The sequence below is a fragment of the Schistocerca cancellata genome, chromosome 5 (assembly GCF_023864275.1).
Source record: "Schistocerca cancellata isolate TAMUIC-IGC-003103 chromosome 5, iqSchCanc2.1, whole genome shotgun sequence".
In the NCBI taxonomy this organism is placed as follows: Eukaryota; Metazoa; Arthropoda; class Insecta; order Orthoptera; family Acrididae; genus Schistocerca; species Schistocerca cancellata.
The window spans coordinates 39,896,666-39,915,953 of NC_064630.1; the positions used below are offsets into that span (position 1 = coordinate 39,896,666).

General features: G+C 39.4%; 1 protein-coding gene across 1 annotated transcript in view; it reads left to right on the top strand.

Annotated features, from left to right (window-relative positions):
- Window positions 1-19,288, top strand: part of LOC126188355 (titin) — a 516,411-nt gene that overhangs the window by 297,694 nt on the left and 199,429 nt on the right. Inside the window, exons 88-89 of the mRNA XM_049929953.1 lie at window positions 7,181-7,363; window positions 7,450-7,597. Of these exons, the coding sequence (XP_049785910.1) occupies window positions 7,181-7,363; window positions 7,450-7,597 (331 nt within the window). The remainder of the gene's footprint in view (window positions 1-7,180; window positions 7,364-7,449; window positions 7,598-19,288) is intronic.

Below are 19,288 nucleotides of genomic sequence, written 5' to 3' on the forward strand. Positions count from 1 at the left end.
ATTTAGTGTTCAGATAAGCATTGCACCAGTCATAATGCAGTCCCACAGTGAAAATGCTGTTCTTGAGCATGAGATGAGTTAGTTGCTGTTGATAAACAGGTGGAAATAGCTTTGACTGCTGCAAAGTAATTAACACTTGCTTTGAGTGGATGTGTTAGGAGAACTATGGAGAGCCATATATTGGAGATACCAAAGGTACCTCAAGTACTATCCTGTCCTATGGGTACTGTCTCCCCTCCAGGTAGTAGGGAACAACCCAACGACTAGATGGTGGATGGGGGCAAGACAGTCATGGGTCTAGAGACTCTGTACACGGAGGCAGGGACCACAGAGGACACATGGTTCTACATAAGATGGTTGACTGAAAAGTAATGCCTCCACCTTCGTAACTCTTCAACAGTTGGCAGCATTAGTAATTGGGAGGTACTGGCTTGTTCCGTAGCCTCTTCTCTACAGCTCCAGTTGGCGGGAAGCCTTAGCATTGAACAGTTATGTTGTTACAGTGTTAAGTATGTAACCCTGTGCAGACGGTCAGGCAATGTGATTTAAGCAATGTGTGGTCATTGAATTCTTGACAGCAGAAAGTGTCACTCAAAAGGAGATTCATCAGAGAATGAAAGCAGTTTACGGTGATTGAGTACTGTGCATCATTGGGTGAGTATGTTTACAGATGCTGAGGTGGGAACATCTGACCTGCATGACAAACTAAGAGTTGGATGTCCTGTGACAGCAACTACCTGGTTTCACAAGCAAAATGTTGACAGATTGATTCAGGACAGTTGCCTTATCACTTAGAGAGAAATTGCAAGCACAATCAGCATTTCGCAGGAAGATGTGGGTCACATTATTGCTTTGTTTGGCTATCGGAAGATCTGTGCACGATGGGTACCCCAGATGCTGACTCCTTAAATGAAAGTGCGCAGACTTGAAATTTGCCAGGAACTTCTCTCGTGTTACAAGAATGAAGGTGACACCTTTCTCCATTTGATTGTGACAAGAGACGAAACGTGGATACACCATTACGACCCGGAGCTGAAACATCAGTCTATGGAATATCGACACAAAGACACACCCCAGAAAAAGAAATTCAAGATGCAGCCCTCAGCTGAAAAAATTATGGCTACAGTGTTGTGGGATGCAGATGGTGTTACCCATGTTGATTTCCTTGATCGTGGAACAACAGTAAATTCAGAGCATTACATCACAACGCTATGAACTCTTCAACGAAGGCCAACAAGGGTCCAAAAGGAAAAGGGAAATGTTTTCCTGGAGCATGACAATGCCAAACCACACACTTCACGTGCCACCACAGCAGAACTTTAGAGGCTGTATCTCACCATCGTACGGCATCCTCCATACAGTCCAGATTTAGCACCATCTGACTTCCATCTGTTCCCAATAATGAAAGACGATCTGCGGGGACATCATTATGCTTCTGATGAAGACGTTGAGAGAACTGCGAGACTGTGGTTGCGGAAACAGTGTCAACTTCTTCCGTGATGGCTTCAGAAAACTTGTTCATCGTTGGCAGAAATTGGTTGGTGTTTATGGGGAAAAGTGAATATTGGTAATTAAAGACCACATGCTAAGGATTATTTCTGCGTTTGATTTATTAAAGTATTCCCATCCAAACCCAATCAACAAAGGTGGAGGCGTTACTTTTCATTCAACTCTTGTACATCTCTCTTACCAACAGGTTTGAGGTGCTGCCTTCCACTGAAACTGGGCCAATCCAATATAGTTCACCTGTTGGAGTGTCCAGTGTGTCACTTGTCAGGGGAAGTAAATGCAAAAGACAGGTATTGGTTAATTGTCAGCAGTTCATACATAAGTCAAATAATGGTACCCTTTGGAAATGGGCAGCAGGGAATGAGAAGGATCACTTCATGCACTCATTCATGCCAAAGAGTCTATTCTGGTGGTCATGGAGGGAACAGGATTCAACCTATTACAGACTGTGGTACACACTGAAGAAACAAAGACTGGACAGCATTTACCTTCAATAGCTGAAATTCCATTTTTGCCAATAACCACATATAAAGTACAAAAGACTATACTAGCTTTCAGATCTGTTAGTTATTTCATCAGGGAGAAAAGAACGATAGGTTGGGGCAGGTTAGAAAGTAGGGGAAGCGCACTCAAAACGCAGGATGAGAGTGATACACCTCTTGAGATGGTGAGTGCAGACATAAGGGATCTAAAATCTGTATGTGTCAGCAGTACTGGGATTTTTGCCTCTTGAAGATAAGTAATGCTGGATATTCTGTCACCTTGTAGTTTCATGTTTTTCTCAAATGAATTTTGCTCTTGCTACACTATACAGTTTTCCACTTTTATAGTTAAATTTGAACGTCTTTTAATGCAAATTGCTTTCACTCTTACCAGTTAACTCTTCCATTTGGATTTTTTATTTCAGGACATGTTATCTTGTTACACCATACTTTTCTACCCACAATGACATTTATTCAAACAATTCAACTTAAGGCAGAAATACCAACAATGTAGGAAAATATAGATTACTATTTACTGTAAAGAAGACACTTCAAGATGCAGACAGGCACGAGTAAAAGACACTCACATACAGCTTTTGGCCACAGCCTTCATCAATAAAGAAACACACACACACACACACACACACACACACACACACACACACACCTCACGCACACACAACTGCCAGCTCCCAGCTCCCAGCTCCAGCGACATGCCACTGAACATATCACACTTGATTTCAGTGGCTGGTTTGCTACCTGAGCCATTAGGATCCTTTCCTCCACCACCAAAATTTCTGAAGTGCGCAGATGGGAGTTATTCTTACAATGCATTCTCCGCTCCTGTAATTATCCCGGTCTCATCCTAAGGTAACTTACTGTCCCCACACCCCCCACCCAACAGTTTCCACTTCCTCTGTCCTATCATCGCCTCCCCATTCTTGTCTCCCACCCTGTTTATTCACAGCTGTCTGCCAACACATCTGACCATCTTTGCTTCTCTCCTTTTTTGTTCCTTTTCCCCTACGTCTCTGGCCCACAATCTCCTAACGCTGGACCTGTTGACAGTTTAGTCCCTGCACACTCCACCAAACAGTGTCCATCTCTCTCCCCACCTGTACGCTACTATCCCTTCTCCTTCCCCACCCCCTCCAGTTTGCTGTGTGCATCCCACTTGATGTTTCATTCTGGACCGAGCTAGCTGGAGTTGGTGGTCGTGTCTCCATGAGGCGTGCTTGCTTGTGTGTGTGTGTGTGTGTGTGTGTGTGTGTGTGTGAGTAAATATTGTGTGTTTGTCTCTCTCTTTACTAACAAAGGCTATATGTGGCTGTCTTTTAATTGTGCCTGTCTGCAACTTGACATGTCTTCTTTACAGTAATTAGCAATCTATCTTTTGCTACATTGTTGACATTTACTCAATCTTTTACGGTCTCCCTACGTATTTTATTCTTCATTTCTTGCTTTATTTTCATTTTGTACTATTTTGTATGAGAAATTAAGGGTTTTCTTTTCCTTTCTTTTCTCAATTGTAAGATTCATAGTAGAATTCTCTGCTATCCCAGGTATAAGATACTTGAAATGAAGATTCAGGTTTAACATTTCATAAATGTCAAAGTGTTTGGAGACAGAGCAGTACCTGGGTAGACAGAGAAATGGGGGAAGGATTCAACTGTGGCTTTGTTAAAGGAAAAGGCTAGTGTTTGCCAGACTTGATTTAATGAAACCACTGAAAATAGAATGCTATATGGAGAACTAAACCCTGCTTCTTTCAAATACTAATGTAGTTTCTTAACACTTTTGAGGTCCACTTAGCAAAATTTCAGGCTCAGTAAACCAGCCATTTATGTCATTATTTAAAATGTTACTGGCACATTATCTTTGAAATATCTTAAAAGGCAGTACATGTTGAAAAGGACAGAGATTCAAGGTTTATTCTTCACCTTTATTTTAGTTCTTTGATATTCCAGAATACTATAAATGATTCATTAATTTCTCAGTTCTGCATTTTCCAAAGTTTTGCATGTATAAATATGATTGTGTATTTATTGAACCATAAACTCACGGACTTTCCATTGTTCCCCTCAATTGGTGTTATGAGTGCAGTGCCTCGATAAAATGGTGACAAAGCAGGAAAGAAGTTTTTGTGTGTTGGAATATGTGAGATGTTCATCTGTTGAAACAGTGTAGTGTGCATTCAGAAATAATTATGGACAAGAATGGCCATGTTATCAGAGCATTGTGTGTTGGTATTGACAATTTAGAGACACTAGTTGTCTCTGTAAACAGAAAAGTGCCATTTGACCAAGTGTGCCAGGTCCAACCATGTAGAGGGTGAGGGAAAATTTCGTACATAGTCCCAAAAAAATCAACTGTACATGCAAGCCACAAGCTTAGAACGCTGCAGCAAACTGTGTAGAAGATTTTGTGATGGTGGCTGCTTTGCAGACTGTACCATCTGCAGATCATGCAACAATTAAAACCAGAAATTTATGGCTGGTGCCTTCAATTTTGCGTCACAGTGCACGAAGTACTTCAGCATAAAAATTTTTGCCTCCAAGATGCCATTCAGTGATGCAGCAGCCTTTCATTTATCTTGAGAGGTTAATCACCACAATGTGAGGACATGGAGCACTGAACATCCTCATGAAATTGTGGTGCCTGAATGATATCCGCTGAAGGTTAATGTTTTCTGTGCAATTTCAGAGACAAAGCTGAATGGGTATTTTTAAAACAGGTTCTTACCTTGTATGCTGCAGTTATGTTGTTTCCACGGCTGACTGCTGATTCCAAGAATTTCAGCTTCGAACAAGATGGGACACCCTCTCATTGGAACATTGAAGTTCATCGCTACCAAAATGATGAACTTCTGCATCACTGGATTGGATGTTGCGATGAAAATGATTTGGTTCTGCTCCCTTTGCCCCCAGGTTTCCTGACCTACATCTTATGACTTTTTCCATTGGGAGTACATTAAGGACCATGTTTACATACCCCCACTGCCAAGAGCACTGGAGCTCCTCAGAGAACACATCACTGCTGCTGTGATGAAAATTGAGAGGATGTTGCTACATAAGGTATGGAATGAACTTGACTACATCTTGGATGCTTGCTGTGTGAAGAAAAGGGCACTTACAGAACATTTGTAGAGTGCAAAATGAAAGTTTGGTGAGCTTACAATTCTGTTTACACATCAGTCATATTTGTACATGTAATACTTCGGAAAATACAGAGCTTTGAAAATGAATGAATCATTGTTTCTTTCCTGCTTGCTTTGCCAACAGATTGTTTCACCTCCTCTAAACAAATCTCAGAAACCCATGTTGGATGCTTCTCTCTTATGAGATTCATCTGCAAAAAGGATGAAAGGAAGACTTATAAAAATGATCTAAACTGTAATTACAGTAGCAGAATTTGTAGTGATGATATTAATGATAAAAAATTGTAGAAAAATACAATTTACCTGAATATGAATCTTCGTCAGACTGTTCCCAATCAGATTCTCCCTCTGATCCACTATCATTGATTCTGTCTTTAGAGCTTCCAAAATTTCTTGCTTTGCTCAACAAATGTGTCATTTTTGAAGCAGAACTAGAACAAATTCCAAACAATAAATAATATGCAAATGAATATCAAAAAAATGAAATTGCACTGTGGCTCAGTCAATCATGACAGCAGTTCCTACGTTCACTACTATCTCTTTCAAAATAATTCTAGCAGTTAACAACAGAAGACAGTCGCTGCTAAGTGTTAGTTAGTGAATTGTATGTACATTGTTCTTGTATGAAACTAGTCCAGTCATTGAGCAATAGGTGGCGTGCTTGTCACGAAAATGGCGGCCCAAAATATACTCAGGCGCAGTCCTTTACATGCAGTGCTTTGGTTTGAATTGCACTCAGTTCTGTTGCCAGAATGTTAATGTCCATACAGTATTTTTGACAGACATGATTGAGGTTTGCTGAAATGTAAATAATATGGTGCATAATTCTGAATGGAACCGGACATTGATAAGGTGAAAAAATTAATGACAATTAAAATAAAAAACTGTGTCCTTTTAAAAAGAACTATTTTTCCACTCCCTTTAATTGATTTAAGGAAACTACATAAAAAATAAATCTAGATGTAAGTCTAGATGGCCACCAGGGATTTGAATATCACTCCTTCCAAATTTAGGTCGAGTGTTTTAACCTTTACACCATCTCGCTTGGTTATTTGCAAGATAACACAGATTCACAGCTGTAATGGTTCAGTGGTGCACATTTTTCTGACAGCCTTAAATTATGTCATCTGCTACCATGGATTTCTTTCCCACATTTCTCAGACTGATTTTGTGCTACACCTCTCATGACCTTTTTCTGAAATGAAATGTATACATCAAAATAATCACTTCTTGTTAACATTAAAAAGCTCCACCAAATGTCAGTGGGTATTACAAAACCTCATGGGACTAGTGAGCTGTTTCACTGGCTGAAATTCACCCCATGGCTGTATACAATTAACGGCTCCAAATACTTACACTTATAATATCACTATTATTTTGCTATGTTGTGATAACATTTGTGTCCATGTTACCGAATAAAACTGGGCTTGTTTAGTTTTGTGCAATCAAACTTAAATTTAGCAGCAGTCCCTTCAGTTTGAAAAGTATCTTCCAGAATTAGTCATATGTTTTCAGTGTGCATGAAATATATGAAAACAGTTTGCAATAGCTATGATAATAGGTTTCTTACTGGAAAGCACATTGTAAAGGCATGATAACTTACTCAAGACTGACCCAAGTGCTGCATATGAAAAAAGCTGCATGAAAATATGGGTCTCTTTCTATATATGTAGGGTGTGTCTGGCAAATAATAAATAAGACACTGAAAATGATTTACTGTATGATTGTAGTAGCATAAAAAAGGCTTCTAACTGAGTAAAAATGTTAATCTATTTGGTAGTTAACAGCTAGAGATACTCTAAAAATCTCTATTTCCTGTTTCGCCTTCCCCTCCTAAGCTTTCGTCCACCCATCTGTCTCTTCATGTAGTCATCATGTGATGACTTTATCTTCAAAGTTGGCCATACATTTTCAGTACCTACATATTTAAGAAAAGCTCTTTGTGTTTAGTAAGAATTGGGGCATACTACTGGCAGGACTGGTATTTCACATATCAAAGAATGATGCTTAGTATTGTCTTAATATTTTTCAGATATAACCTGGTATAAGAATGGCAAAATTCTTCGTAATACAAGGAATATTCAAATTAGAATTAGAAACAACAAAACTACTTGTCAAATACTAAAAGTAACCCCAGAAGATGAAGGAACCTACATCTGCAAAGCAACTAGCGAAGTTGGAGTAGCTGAAACAAAAGCAGAATTGTTTGTACAAGGTAAATAACCTGTCAGCAAAATGAAAGTGTGTTATAAGATTAAATTTACATTCACACTGCACTCTTACATCAAAATTTGTTTGCAGAATTGACTCTTGAGGAGCGCCAAAAACTGGAAGTTAAGAAAGGCACAGAGCAGCAAGCAAAGATAAAACTGGAGAGAGTAAAAACACAGAAGAAGCCAAAAACAGAAGAAACTGTTGTCGACACAGTTTTTGAGACAGAGAGAAAAAGGTACTTATTTTTTCCAGAAGACTATAATTTATGCTGTGAATTTCAGATTCTAAAACCACAGTCTTTTTTTGTGCATTAAGTGAAATAGTATTCTATGTGTTTGTCTTTATATATTCTGCCTCAGAAGAAAAGTTGAAATTTTTTAAAAGTGAAAGTCTCTTTTTCTACGTATTATATTTTCTGCTATTTGATTATTGAGCATTCAAAACAGCTGTATACTACTTGACCTTCAACGTTTCATTAGGTCACAAAATATTTTTCATGTCATTTGGTGCAAATTACTATTTTAGTTATGAAGTAAGTATTATCAGCACAATTTTGAGTTCACATTTCAATTTGTGTGCAAGTGTAAGACATCTCATAATAATAGGACTGAAAATTCGTACACCAAATTTCATAGGTGAAGGATTGTTTTGCAAGAAACCAGAAGAACGTGTTTCTTAGGGGATGAACACACAGTTTCTGTGGTTTATTGTTTGTAACGTTGGTACATTATTCTTGCAAATGTCATATTCCTAGACATATCATTTGCTGTTGTCATGCATCCATCACACTCATGGAGTCACCCTTTTTATGACAAAGAAGGACTTACATTTGGCCGTTGAGTCATATTAAATTATTATTATTATTATTATTATGACAATATGAAGTAGAGAGGATATAAAATGTAGACTGTCAATGGCAAGGAAAGTGTTTCTGAAGAAGAGAAATTTGTTAACATCGAGTATAGATTTAAGTGTCAGGAAGGCGTATCTGAAAGTATTTGTATGGAGTGTAGCCATGTATGGAAGTGAAACATGGACGATAAATAGTTTGGACAAGAAGAGAATAGAAGCTTTCGAAATGTGGTGCTACAGAAGAATGCTGAAGATTAGATGGGTAGATCACATAACTAATGAGGAGGTATTGAATAGAATTGGGGAGAAGCGGAGTTTGTGGCACAATTTGACAAGAAGAAGGGACCGGTTGGTAGGACATGTTCTGAGGCATCAAGGGATCACAAATTTAGCAGTGGAAGGCAGTGTGGAGGGTAGAAATCGTAGAGGGAGACCAAGAGATGAATACACTAAGCAGATTCAGAAGGACGTAGGTTGCAGTAAGTACTGGGAGATGAAGAAGCTTGCACAGGATAGAGTAGCATGGAGAGCTGCATCAAACCAGTCTCAGGACTGAAGACAACAACAATGAAAATTGTGACATTATATACTTCTGCAGCCTATAATTTTTGGTTTGTATGTAATGTATTACACTCATAGGAGTGGCAAGAGAAAATTCCAAGTGTTATAACTGAACTTCAGCACCAGAAACTAGATAACTACTGCTGCTTTCCTGGGGCTGAGATTTCATGTTGTTGCTGCATATTCCAGCTGTTGTTATTACAGTTTGATACTTTTTGCAGTGTCTTGTTTGTTTAATTTTATTTTTCTTAGACCAGTCATTTCTGTTTTGTGTTTTTCTTGCTGTTGTTACTTTAAATCCAAAACACGAGAAGATTCTGAGCCACAGTATGGGAGGGGTAAGAGAGAATATGGAGATCAGAAAAGATGAAATAAGGTGAACTTTCTGCTAATAATTATAGCAATAAAAGCCCAGCAGTTGCATTGGAGAAGTCAGATTTGGACTTCATCATTGGGTGGAAGGATATTATAACACATTGTAAATCCGGAATTTAAGGAGATGGGACCTGGATAAACTGAAAGAACCAGAGGTTGTAGAGAGTTTCAGGGAGAGCATAAGGGAACAATTGACAGGAATGGGGGAAAGAAATACAGTAGAAGAAGAATGGGTAGCTCTGAGGGATGAAGTAGTGAAGGCAGCAGAGGATCAAGTAGGTAAAAAGACGAGGGCTAATAGAAATCCTTGGGTAACAGAAGAAATATTGAATTTAATTGATGAAAGGAGAAAATATAAAAATGCAGTAAATGAAGCAGGCAAAAAGGAATACAAACGTCTCAAAAATGATATCGACAGGAAGTGCAAAATGGCTAAGCAGGGATGGCTAGAGGACAAATGTAAGGATGTAGAGGCTTGTCTCACTAGGGGTAAGATAGATACTGCCTACAGGAAAATTAAAGAGACCTTTGGAGAGAAGAGAACCACTTGTATGAATATCAAGAGCTCAGATGGCAACCCAGTTCTAAGCAAAGAAGGGAAGGCAGAAAGGTGGAAGGAGTATATAGAGGGTTTATACAAGGGCGATGTACTTGAGGACAATATTATGGAAATGGAAGAGGATGTAGATGAAGACGAAATGGGAGATAAGATACTGCGTGAAGAGTTTGACAGAGCACTGAAAGACCTGAGTCGAAACAAGGCCCCGGGAGTAGACAACATTCCATTTGAACTACTGATGGCCTCGGGAGAGCCAGTCATGAAAAAACTCTACCATCTGGTGAGCATGATGTATGAGACAGGCGAAATACCCTCAGACTTCAAGAAGAATATAATAATTCCAATCCCAAAGAAAGCAGGTGTTGACAGATGTGAAAATTACCGAACTATCAGTTTAATAAGTCACAGCTGCAAAATACTAACGCGAATTCTTTACAGACGAATGGAAAAACTGGTAGAAGCCGACCTTGGGGAAGATCAGTTTGGATTCCGTAGAAATGTTGGAACACGTGAGGCAATACTGACCTTACGACTTATCTTAGAAGAAAGATTAAGAAAAGGCAAACCTACATTTCTAGCATTTGTAGACTTAGAGAAAGCTTTTGACAATGTTAACTGGAATATTTTCTTTCAAATTCTGAAGGTGGCAGGGGTAAAATACAGGGAGCGAAAGGCTATTTACAGTTTGTACAGAAACCAGACGGCAGTTATAAGAGTCGAGGGGCATGAAAGGGAAGCAGTGGTTGGGAAAGGAGTAAGACAGGGTTGTAGCCTCTCCCCAATGTTATTCAATCTGTATATTGAGCAAGCAGTAAAGGAAACAAAAGAAAAATTCGGAGTAGGTATTAAAGTTCATGGAGAAGAAGTAAAAACTTTGAGGTTCGCCGATGACATTGTAATTCTGTCAGAGACAGCAAAGGACTTGGAAGAGCAGTTGAACGGAATGGACAGTGTCTTGAAAGGAGGATATAAGATGAACATCAACAAAAGCAAAACGAGGATAATGGAATGTAGTCAAATTAAGTCGGGTGATGCTGAGGGAATTAGATTAGGAAATGAGACACTTAAAGTAGTAAAGGAGTTTTGCTATTTAGGGAGTAAAATAACCGATGATGGTCGAAGTAGAGAGGATATAAAATGTAGACTGGCAATGGCAAGGAAAGCGTTTCTCAAGAAGAGGAATTTGTTAACATCGAGTATAGATTTAAGTGTCAGGAAGTCGTTTCTGAAAGTATTTGTATGGAGTGTAGCCATGTATGGAAGTGAAACATGGACGATAACTAGTTTGGACAAGAAGAGAATAAAAGCTTTCGAAATGTGGTGCTACAGAAGAATGCTGGAGATAAGGTGGGTAGATCACGTAACTAATGAGGAGGTATTGAATAGGATTGGGGAGAAGAGAAGTTTGTGGCACAACTTGACTAGAAGAAGGGATCGGTTGGTAGGACATGTTTTGAGGCATCAAGGGATCACAAATTTAGCATTGGAGGGCAGTGTGGAGGGTAAAAATCGTAGAGGGAGACCAAGAGATGAATACACTAAGCAGATTCAGAAGGATGTAGGTTGCAGTAGATACTGGGAGATGAAGAAGCTTGCACAGGATAGAGTAGCATGGAGAGCTGCATCAAACCAGTCTCAGGACTGAAGACCACAACAACAACAACAACGTAAATCCGGAGACAGAAAATCATTTATAAAATACAATATACAGTTTGGTCAGAGTGGCCGGAGGTAGTGGTCATATGGGTATGAGGTGTTCCTGCTTTTGTGGATGTGTGTGTGTGTGTGTGTGTTTTCCTTTCTTTTCTGAAGGAGGCTTTGCTCAAAAGTTCAGTGTCTAACTGTCTTTTTGTTGTGTGTCTGCAACTCAATGTGTCCTCTTTATGGTGAGTAGCAGGCTATCCATTCCATAATTGTTAATATGCACAAAATGATAGCCTACTAGTCATCACATAGATGAGGTAGCAGACACTAGACAGGCACATTAAAATAGGACAGAAGAGTAATTAGCTTTCATTGTTGTTTGTTAAAGATAGCACAGTCATTCACTCAACTCCCATAAATGCCATGCAAATGCCCCTCTTGCAACCCCCCCCCCCCCCCCTCTATCCCTTACACACGTTCTCTCTCTCTCTCTCTCTCTCTCTCTCTCTCTCACACACACACACACACACACACACACACACACACACAAACTGCCCCTCTCCTTTCCTCACACAGCCACCAGACACAAGTAGTGATCACAGGTAGTATGGATGGCAGAGAAATGAAGGTGGCATGGAATAGGAAAAGGGTAGCAGTGTAGATTAGAAAAGATAACATGTACTGAGGTGAGAAAAGCAGCTTCGTGCAGGGATAGCTCCAGAGATAAGCATGCTGGTAGGAATGCAGAGAGAAAAAGGGGAGCTTAGGGAGGGTACAGAATTCAAGAAACAGATAGGAAATAGAGAAAAGTTCCAAGGAGACAAATAGGATGGTGTAACAGAGGAAAGAAACGGAATGAGTGTGGTGCTTTGGGGATGGATTGGAGTGGAATTTTGGCAAAAGTATAGGGAGAGGCACTGCTTGTGTTCCACTGCAGAAGAACAGCAGCTTTTGTTAAGGAAATGCTAAGTAAGTATTTTGTAGGTGTAAACAGTGTTACTTATGGATTGAAATTAAACTCTTTTACGGTAGGTATCCACTGACTTTTAATCCATATGTGTAGGAAAAGGAGAAGAATCACATAGGAGTAAAAATTACTGGCACCAGTGGAGATTCTCCCTCCTCCTCTTTTTTTTATGCATGTTAATTGAGTTATGATATCTGTTTCGCATCAGCAGTTCACTTGTTGCTGTTGTACTCCAGTGTAGTTGCGATACATAACTTAATCTTATTACTTAGTTAAATAGCAAAGGTTCAGTGTTTGGAGATTAGATACTAAGTCAGTCATACTCAGTTGGGTTAAAGAAAATAACTGATTTTCATTTTCTTATTTTGCTTTTATGATTTGCAGCAACTCATTTCACTAGATTACCAGTGTAAGGAAAGTGTCAGAACTGTACAAATACCTATTGAAAAGTGTTTAGCTGCTGTTTGGTGAGCCATTAGTTCCTTTGAGATTCTGTTAGACGTGTTATATCTGTGACTACTGCTTAATACATAGCCTTGTTGGGTTGCCATTGTGGTTCTCAAATTTCACAGAAGACATTTGCGTTTGTTTTGACAATTTGCTGCAATCCTCCACATACTGAGATAAACAGAGGGGACTATCCATAAGATACTTTTTGTAGGATAATTAACCCTCCAGCTGCAGGCGATGCAGATGTGTGCATTAAGCTCTTTGTGGACAATTTTGCACGGCCTGTGATTATCGCGTTGGACATAATTTCTGCTCTGTTTGGACATTGGAGGGTGCAGTTTTCCTGCTGAATACTTTTCTGTTGCTGTGAAACATCCTGACTGCTATTTTCCCATCAAATCTTTCTCTGTTGGTCTGGAACATTGGAGATCACTATTTGCCCATCTGAAACATTGGGAGTAATGTTTTATACATTCTCCTGCATCACACGCATACTTACATATATACGTTTCATGGCAGCAGTTTTGTAACCATGTTCCCTAGCTTCTGTGTGGAACTTGGCGTTATGATATAAACAGCAAACAAACACCATCCAAACAGGCCTCGGAGGACTGACACTACTGACGGTATTGACCAGCCGATGTGTCTCCTCAGCTCTCAGGAGTCACCGGATGCGGATACGGAGGGGCATGTGGTCAGCACATTGCCCTCCCGACCACTTTCAATTTTTGTGACTGATGTCACTATTTCTCAGTTGAGTAGCACCTCAATGAACCTTAGAAGGGCTGAGTGCACCCCACTTGCCTACAGCACTCAGCAGACCCAGACAATGACCCATCCTAGTGCTAACTGAGCTCTACAGTGCTTAACTTAGGCGATCTGACAGGAACTGGTGTTACCACTGTGACAAGGCCATTGGCATTGGTGTTAAGATATACAACACTCATAAAACTTATCAGTAAGTTTATTCTGCTTTTATAAGACTGAACTTTTTTTTTTTTACCTTAAACATTAATTAAAAATCACGCCTGAAGTAACTTTTCGGTTTTCTTGCTACATTCTTATAAGTCTACCCTTACAACTATTCTGATTATTGAATAAAAACGCCCCCATGATTTTGCATGGAAAATCTGCTTTGGTTAGAGGGTTAAAGCAAAATTCAGCTGTGGTCTAAATCCACTGTCAAACCATGGGTGGGAATCCAATTCAATGGCAACATTTTGTGAATATAAGTGATATACCGTGCTGTTCTATACAATGTACAAAAGGGGTAGAATGCGGGAAAGTCACTCAGAACTGCCAGTCTTACCAGACGAAATGAGAAGGAAAGACTGATTGTTGGGGACTGCACTGAATGAGATTTGAAAACCTGAGAGCCTAAAGGAGGAAGACAGGGTAATTCGCAAGACAGATTACTGCTTAAACATCGTGCATGAGTTAATAATAGTGAAAAGCTAAGAGCATTGTACGTAACAGAGAGGGTAAGGGAGCAGTGAAAAATTGACAGGTAAGAAAATGAAAGATGTAGAAAACTAAAACAGAGTGAAGAAAGGAGTAGTTACTGCAAAGAAATACTGAAATGGAAGAAATTAAAGTAATTAAGGCCAGGTGGATGATGAGAACCAAGGATATGTTGTAGTGATAGCTCCCACCTGCAAAATTCTAAGAAACTGATGTCTGGGGGAAGAATCTGGATGGTGAAACAGGCACCGAGATCACAATTGTTATGTTTTAGAGCATGCTCTGCAACAGGATGTTGCATGCTGCCAGTATACACCCTCTGCCTATGCCCATTCATCCTAACTGATAATCTGTTGGTAGTCATGCCGATGAAAAGGCTGAACAGTGTTTATATAACAGCTGGTATATGACATGTGTCATTTCACAGGTGGCTCTCCTTTTGATGGTATATGTTTTGCCAGTTACAGGGCTGGTATAAGTGGTGGTAGGAGGCTGCAAAGTGGAAGTCTTGCAGCAGGGACAGCTACAAGAGTAGGGCCATAGGATAGGAAGATGCAGAAGGAGCATAGATTCTGACAAGAATATCACGGAGAGTGGGAGGGCAACAAAAAGTTCTTCTGGGTGTGGCGGGCAAAATCTCAGACAGAATGGATCTCAGTTCAGGCATGATTTAGGAAGTCATTGCCTTGTCGTATTAGCTGATTAATACATTCCAGACCAGGATAATACAGAATGACCAGTGGTGTTCCCCAGAGTTATTTTTTGAAGGGATCAGCACTACAAGGATTGGATGTGATAACCTGGGAAATCTGCCTTTGAACTAGGCTGGTAGGGTAATTACCTCGAATGAAAGTTGAGATGAGAATGGCGGTGTATTGCTGTAAAGAGTCTGCATCTGAACAAATACATTTGTCTCAAATGCCAAGATTATATGGGAGGGAACATTTGACACGGTAAGGATTGCAACTGTCAAAATGCAAATACTTTTGTTTGTTAGCAGTTTTAACGTGGACAGAAGTGTGTATCTGGCCTTCGGTGAGTATGAGATCAACATGAAGGACACTGGCACGGGATTTGGAATACGACCATGTGAAATTTAATTGGGAAGAGGTATTCAGAGATTGCAGGAGTTTTAACAGGTCACCCTCACCATGAGTCCATATGGTAAAGATGTCATCAATGCAGCTAAACCAAACCAGGGGCTGAAGACTTATGGATCTGAGGAGAACCCTGTCCAAGTGACCCATGAAGAAGTTGGAATAGGGAGGAGACATCTTAGTTCCCATGGCTGTACCCCTGATCTGTTTGTATGTCTGCCCCTCAAAGCTGAAGTAGTTGTTAGTAAGCATAAAGTTGATTATAGTGAGTAGGAAGAATATCGTATGTTTGGAATCAGTGGGCACTGACTGAGGAAATGTTCTGCAGCAGGCAGACCCTGTACTTGGGGGATGTCGGCATAGGGGGAGGTGGCATCGACGGTGACAAGTATGGTGTGTGGTGGGATTGGGATGGGCACAGATTACAGACAATCTGGGAAATGGTTGGTATGTTTGATATAGGAGGGAAGTCTTTGTACTATGAATTGCAGGTGCTGATCAACTATGGCAGACGTATTTTCAGTGGGTGCTTTGAAGCCAGCAACTATATAATGGCCAGGATCTTAATAAGAAGGTAAAAGGTGGGGGTACGTGATTTGAGTGGGGTGAGGAGTTCTATGGAAGGACATGTTAGTCCTTGTGAGGGGCCTGAGGTTTTAGGGAGGGACTGCAGGACAGTTTGAATCACAGGGATGGGATCTTGATGGCAGATGCTGTGTGTAGAGTTGTCAGACAGCTGGCATAAACCTTCACTAACATACTCCTTTCAGTCATGTACCACAGTGGTAGATCCCATCCCTGAGATTCAAACAAGAGCAAGCGAATAATGGTATGTGGTAATTTCAAAGTAGATGTTGTAAAGGATCCTGAGAAGAAAACTAATGTGTAAACATTATTTGGATCATAAGTTTGATTTCAGTAATTAATTTACCTACAGTTTTGGATATTAGAAACTGCTTGGTAATATCTGCACTGACTAAGATCAAAGTGAGCAAATAAACATGCTTCCAGTAATCAACTGACTCTAAGATCAGGATGTACAGGTGATTAGAATAAACAAGGTATTGCCATACAGTTCTGATGCACCACTATGGCAACCAGTTGGAACAGTTTATGACTAGAGGGCAGAAAGTAACTTGGAAATAGTGAACTGGGAAAAATTTATAGGAAAAAAATTCCAAAGTGAAATTTAATGTATTGCATGATATTTATGTTTTCCCCATAAATTAATTAGTAAGAACAGAAGAAAACTAAGTGAAAAACCATGGATCACTAATGGGATTAAAATTTCTTGCAAATGGAAAAGGGAAATTTAGTATTAACAACAACAAGTAAAGAGTCTGCTTTAGGTGTGAGCTACAAAATTTATTCCAGGTTATTAAGAAAAATTATTAAAATCTCAATAACTATACATATTATTTCTGACATTAATAGTTGGGATAAGTGAATTAAATCTAATGGGATATGGTAAAATAAAAGAAAGGACAACATAGCTCTTGATTTGAATGGAACAGTAATAAATGGTAATTCAAAAGTAGAAGCTGTTGTTTCTTATATGTAAAAGGTGTACGACTTAGCTTCCACCATTTGCTGATAGGTGGCGACAGCGGTAAGTAGCGGTCAAAAGAAACAGATCGCAGACATCAGGCAGTTAGCTTGAACCTCAGTCAGCATAACCTCATTGAAACATTAGTCGACTTGTCTCTGCATCATAAAGTTGTTCTTGATTAAAAATGTCAGTTTACGAGCCTAATTCTCGTCATTTGCAGGAGATGTTCCTGTTTTGTTTCAATATGAAGAAAACAGCGGCTGAGTCTAATCGAATACTCTCAATTACATATAGTAAGGACGCTATTAGTGAAAGAACATGTCATGCGTTGTTTCAATGCTTCAAGAATGGTGATTTTAATGTCGTAGACTGACATAGTGGTGGAAGAGAGAATGTTTTCGAAGATGCAGAATTGGAGACATTGCTGAGTGAAGACTCACATCAAGCTCAAGAAGGATTGGCACATAGCAAGCCATTTCCAAATATCTCAAGGCTATGGGCATGATTCAGAAAGAAGGAACTTGGGTCCCATGTGAGATGAAACCAAGTGTTTGTGAACAGTTGCTTCAGAGGCAAAAATGGAAGGGATTTTTGTATTGCATTGTGACCGGGGATGAAAAATGGGTTCATTACGATAACCATAAACACAAAAAATCATGGGGATATCATGGCCATGCTTCCATAGTGATGGCCAAACCGAATATTCACGGCTCCAAGATCATGCTCTGCATTTGGTGGGACCAGCTCGGCACTGTGTACTATGAGGTGTTAAAACCACATGAAACAATCACAGGTGCTCGTTATCGAATGCAATTAGTGCATTTGAGCAGAGCATTAAAAGATAAACAACCCCAATACAGCGAGAGTCACGATAAAGTGATTTTGCAGCACGAATGAGGTGTTAAAACCACATGAAACAATCACAGGTGCTTGTTATCGAATGCAATTAGTGCATTTGAGCAGAGCATTAAAAGACAAACAGCCCCAATACAGTGAGAGGCATGATAAAGTTATTTTGAAGCACGAAAATGTTTAACCCCACATTGCAAAAGAGGTCAAAACGAACTTTGAAACGTTAAAATGGTAAGTCCTACCCCACTTGCTGTATTCTCCATACATTGCTCCCTCTGACTGTCACCTGTTTAGATCAATGGCACATGGCTTGACTGACCAACACTTCCGATCTCATGAAGATGTCACAAATTGGATCGATTCGTGGTTCGCTTCAAAAGATGAACAATTTTTTCGACACGGGATTCGTACACTGCCAGAAAGATGGGAGAATGTAGTGGCCAGCAATAGAAAATACTTTGAATGATACATGTGTAACCAGTTTGTTTCATTAAAGCCTCAAATGTTGGAGAAAAAACGGCAGAAGCAAAGTTGTACACCTTGTAGTTAAGACTTATGGTCAAGGAGTTCAGCATAAAAAATCAAGGTAATATGTTGAGAAAGTAACTACTATAAAATTTCATGACCTGGTACTCTAATCCACTTCCAAATCTAAAATTCAAAAAATAATAAACTCTTTCAAAATAAAATTGCAAGGAGTTGGTGGTATTTCCAATGTAATTCTAAAGAATTGTTATCATATAATAAGGACCACAATGTCTAAAATATATAGTGGATCACTAACTCAGAGCACCTTTACAGAATTATTAAAAGACACAATTTTTAAATTTTTTAATAAGGTAGGTGACTGATGTGATGCCAGTAGTTAACAGACTCTTTCAATGAAGACATCATTTTCTAATTTTTCTGAGAATGTAATGTACACCAAAGGTGTCCAATCTCAGTAATAAAAATATTCTTAGCAAATCACCATATATATTTGGAAGGTTGGTCAACTGATAATGTGATTCATCAGATTTTATAACAATAAAATACCAAAACGGCACCAGTTGTTGGCATATATAAAGCATTTTGACTTCATAAATCACAACATTTTTGTTCAAAAACAGAGTTTTTTTTACAATTATGCTGTACTGATCACCATTGATGATTCATAGAGAACTGTTTAAGGAGGGAAACACTGGAATGTCCGGGTTGGAATTTCAACAATATTAGGAAAGGATAAATTGTTACTCACTGTAAAGAGGACTAGTTGAGTTGCAGACAGGCACAATGAAAAGAGTGTTACACATCCAGCTTTTGGCCGAAGCCTTCTTCAGAAAAGAAACCCCACACAAGCAAGGACACCTCACACACACATGACTGCTTTTGAGGCACAATGAAACAAGGAAAGTCCAGGTTGGAATATCAACAATATATGAAAAGGGTAGATTGCTACTCACCATCAACGATAAGAATGTTACACACTTAGCTTTTGGCGAAAGTCTTCTACAGAAAATAAAACGCACACGCATGTACACAAACATGTACACTTCAGGCAAACATGACCACTATCTCCA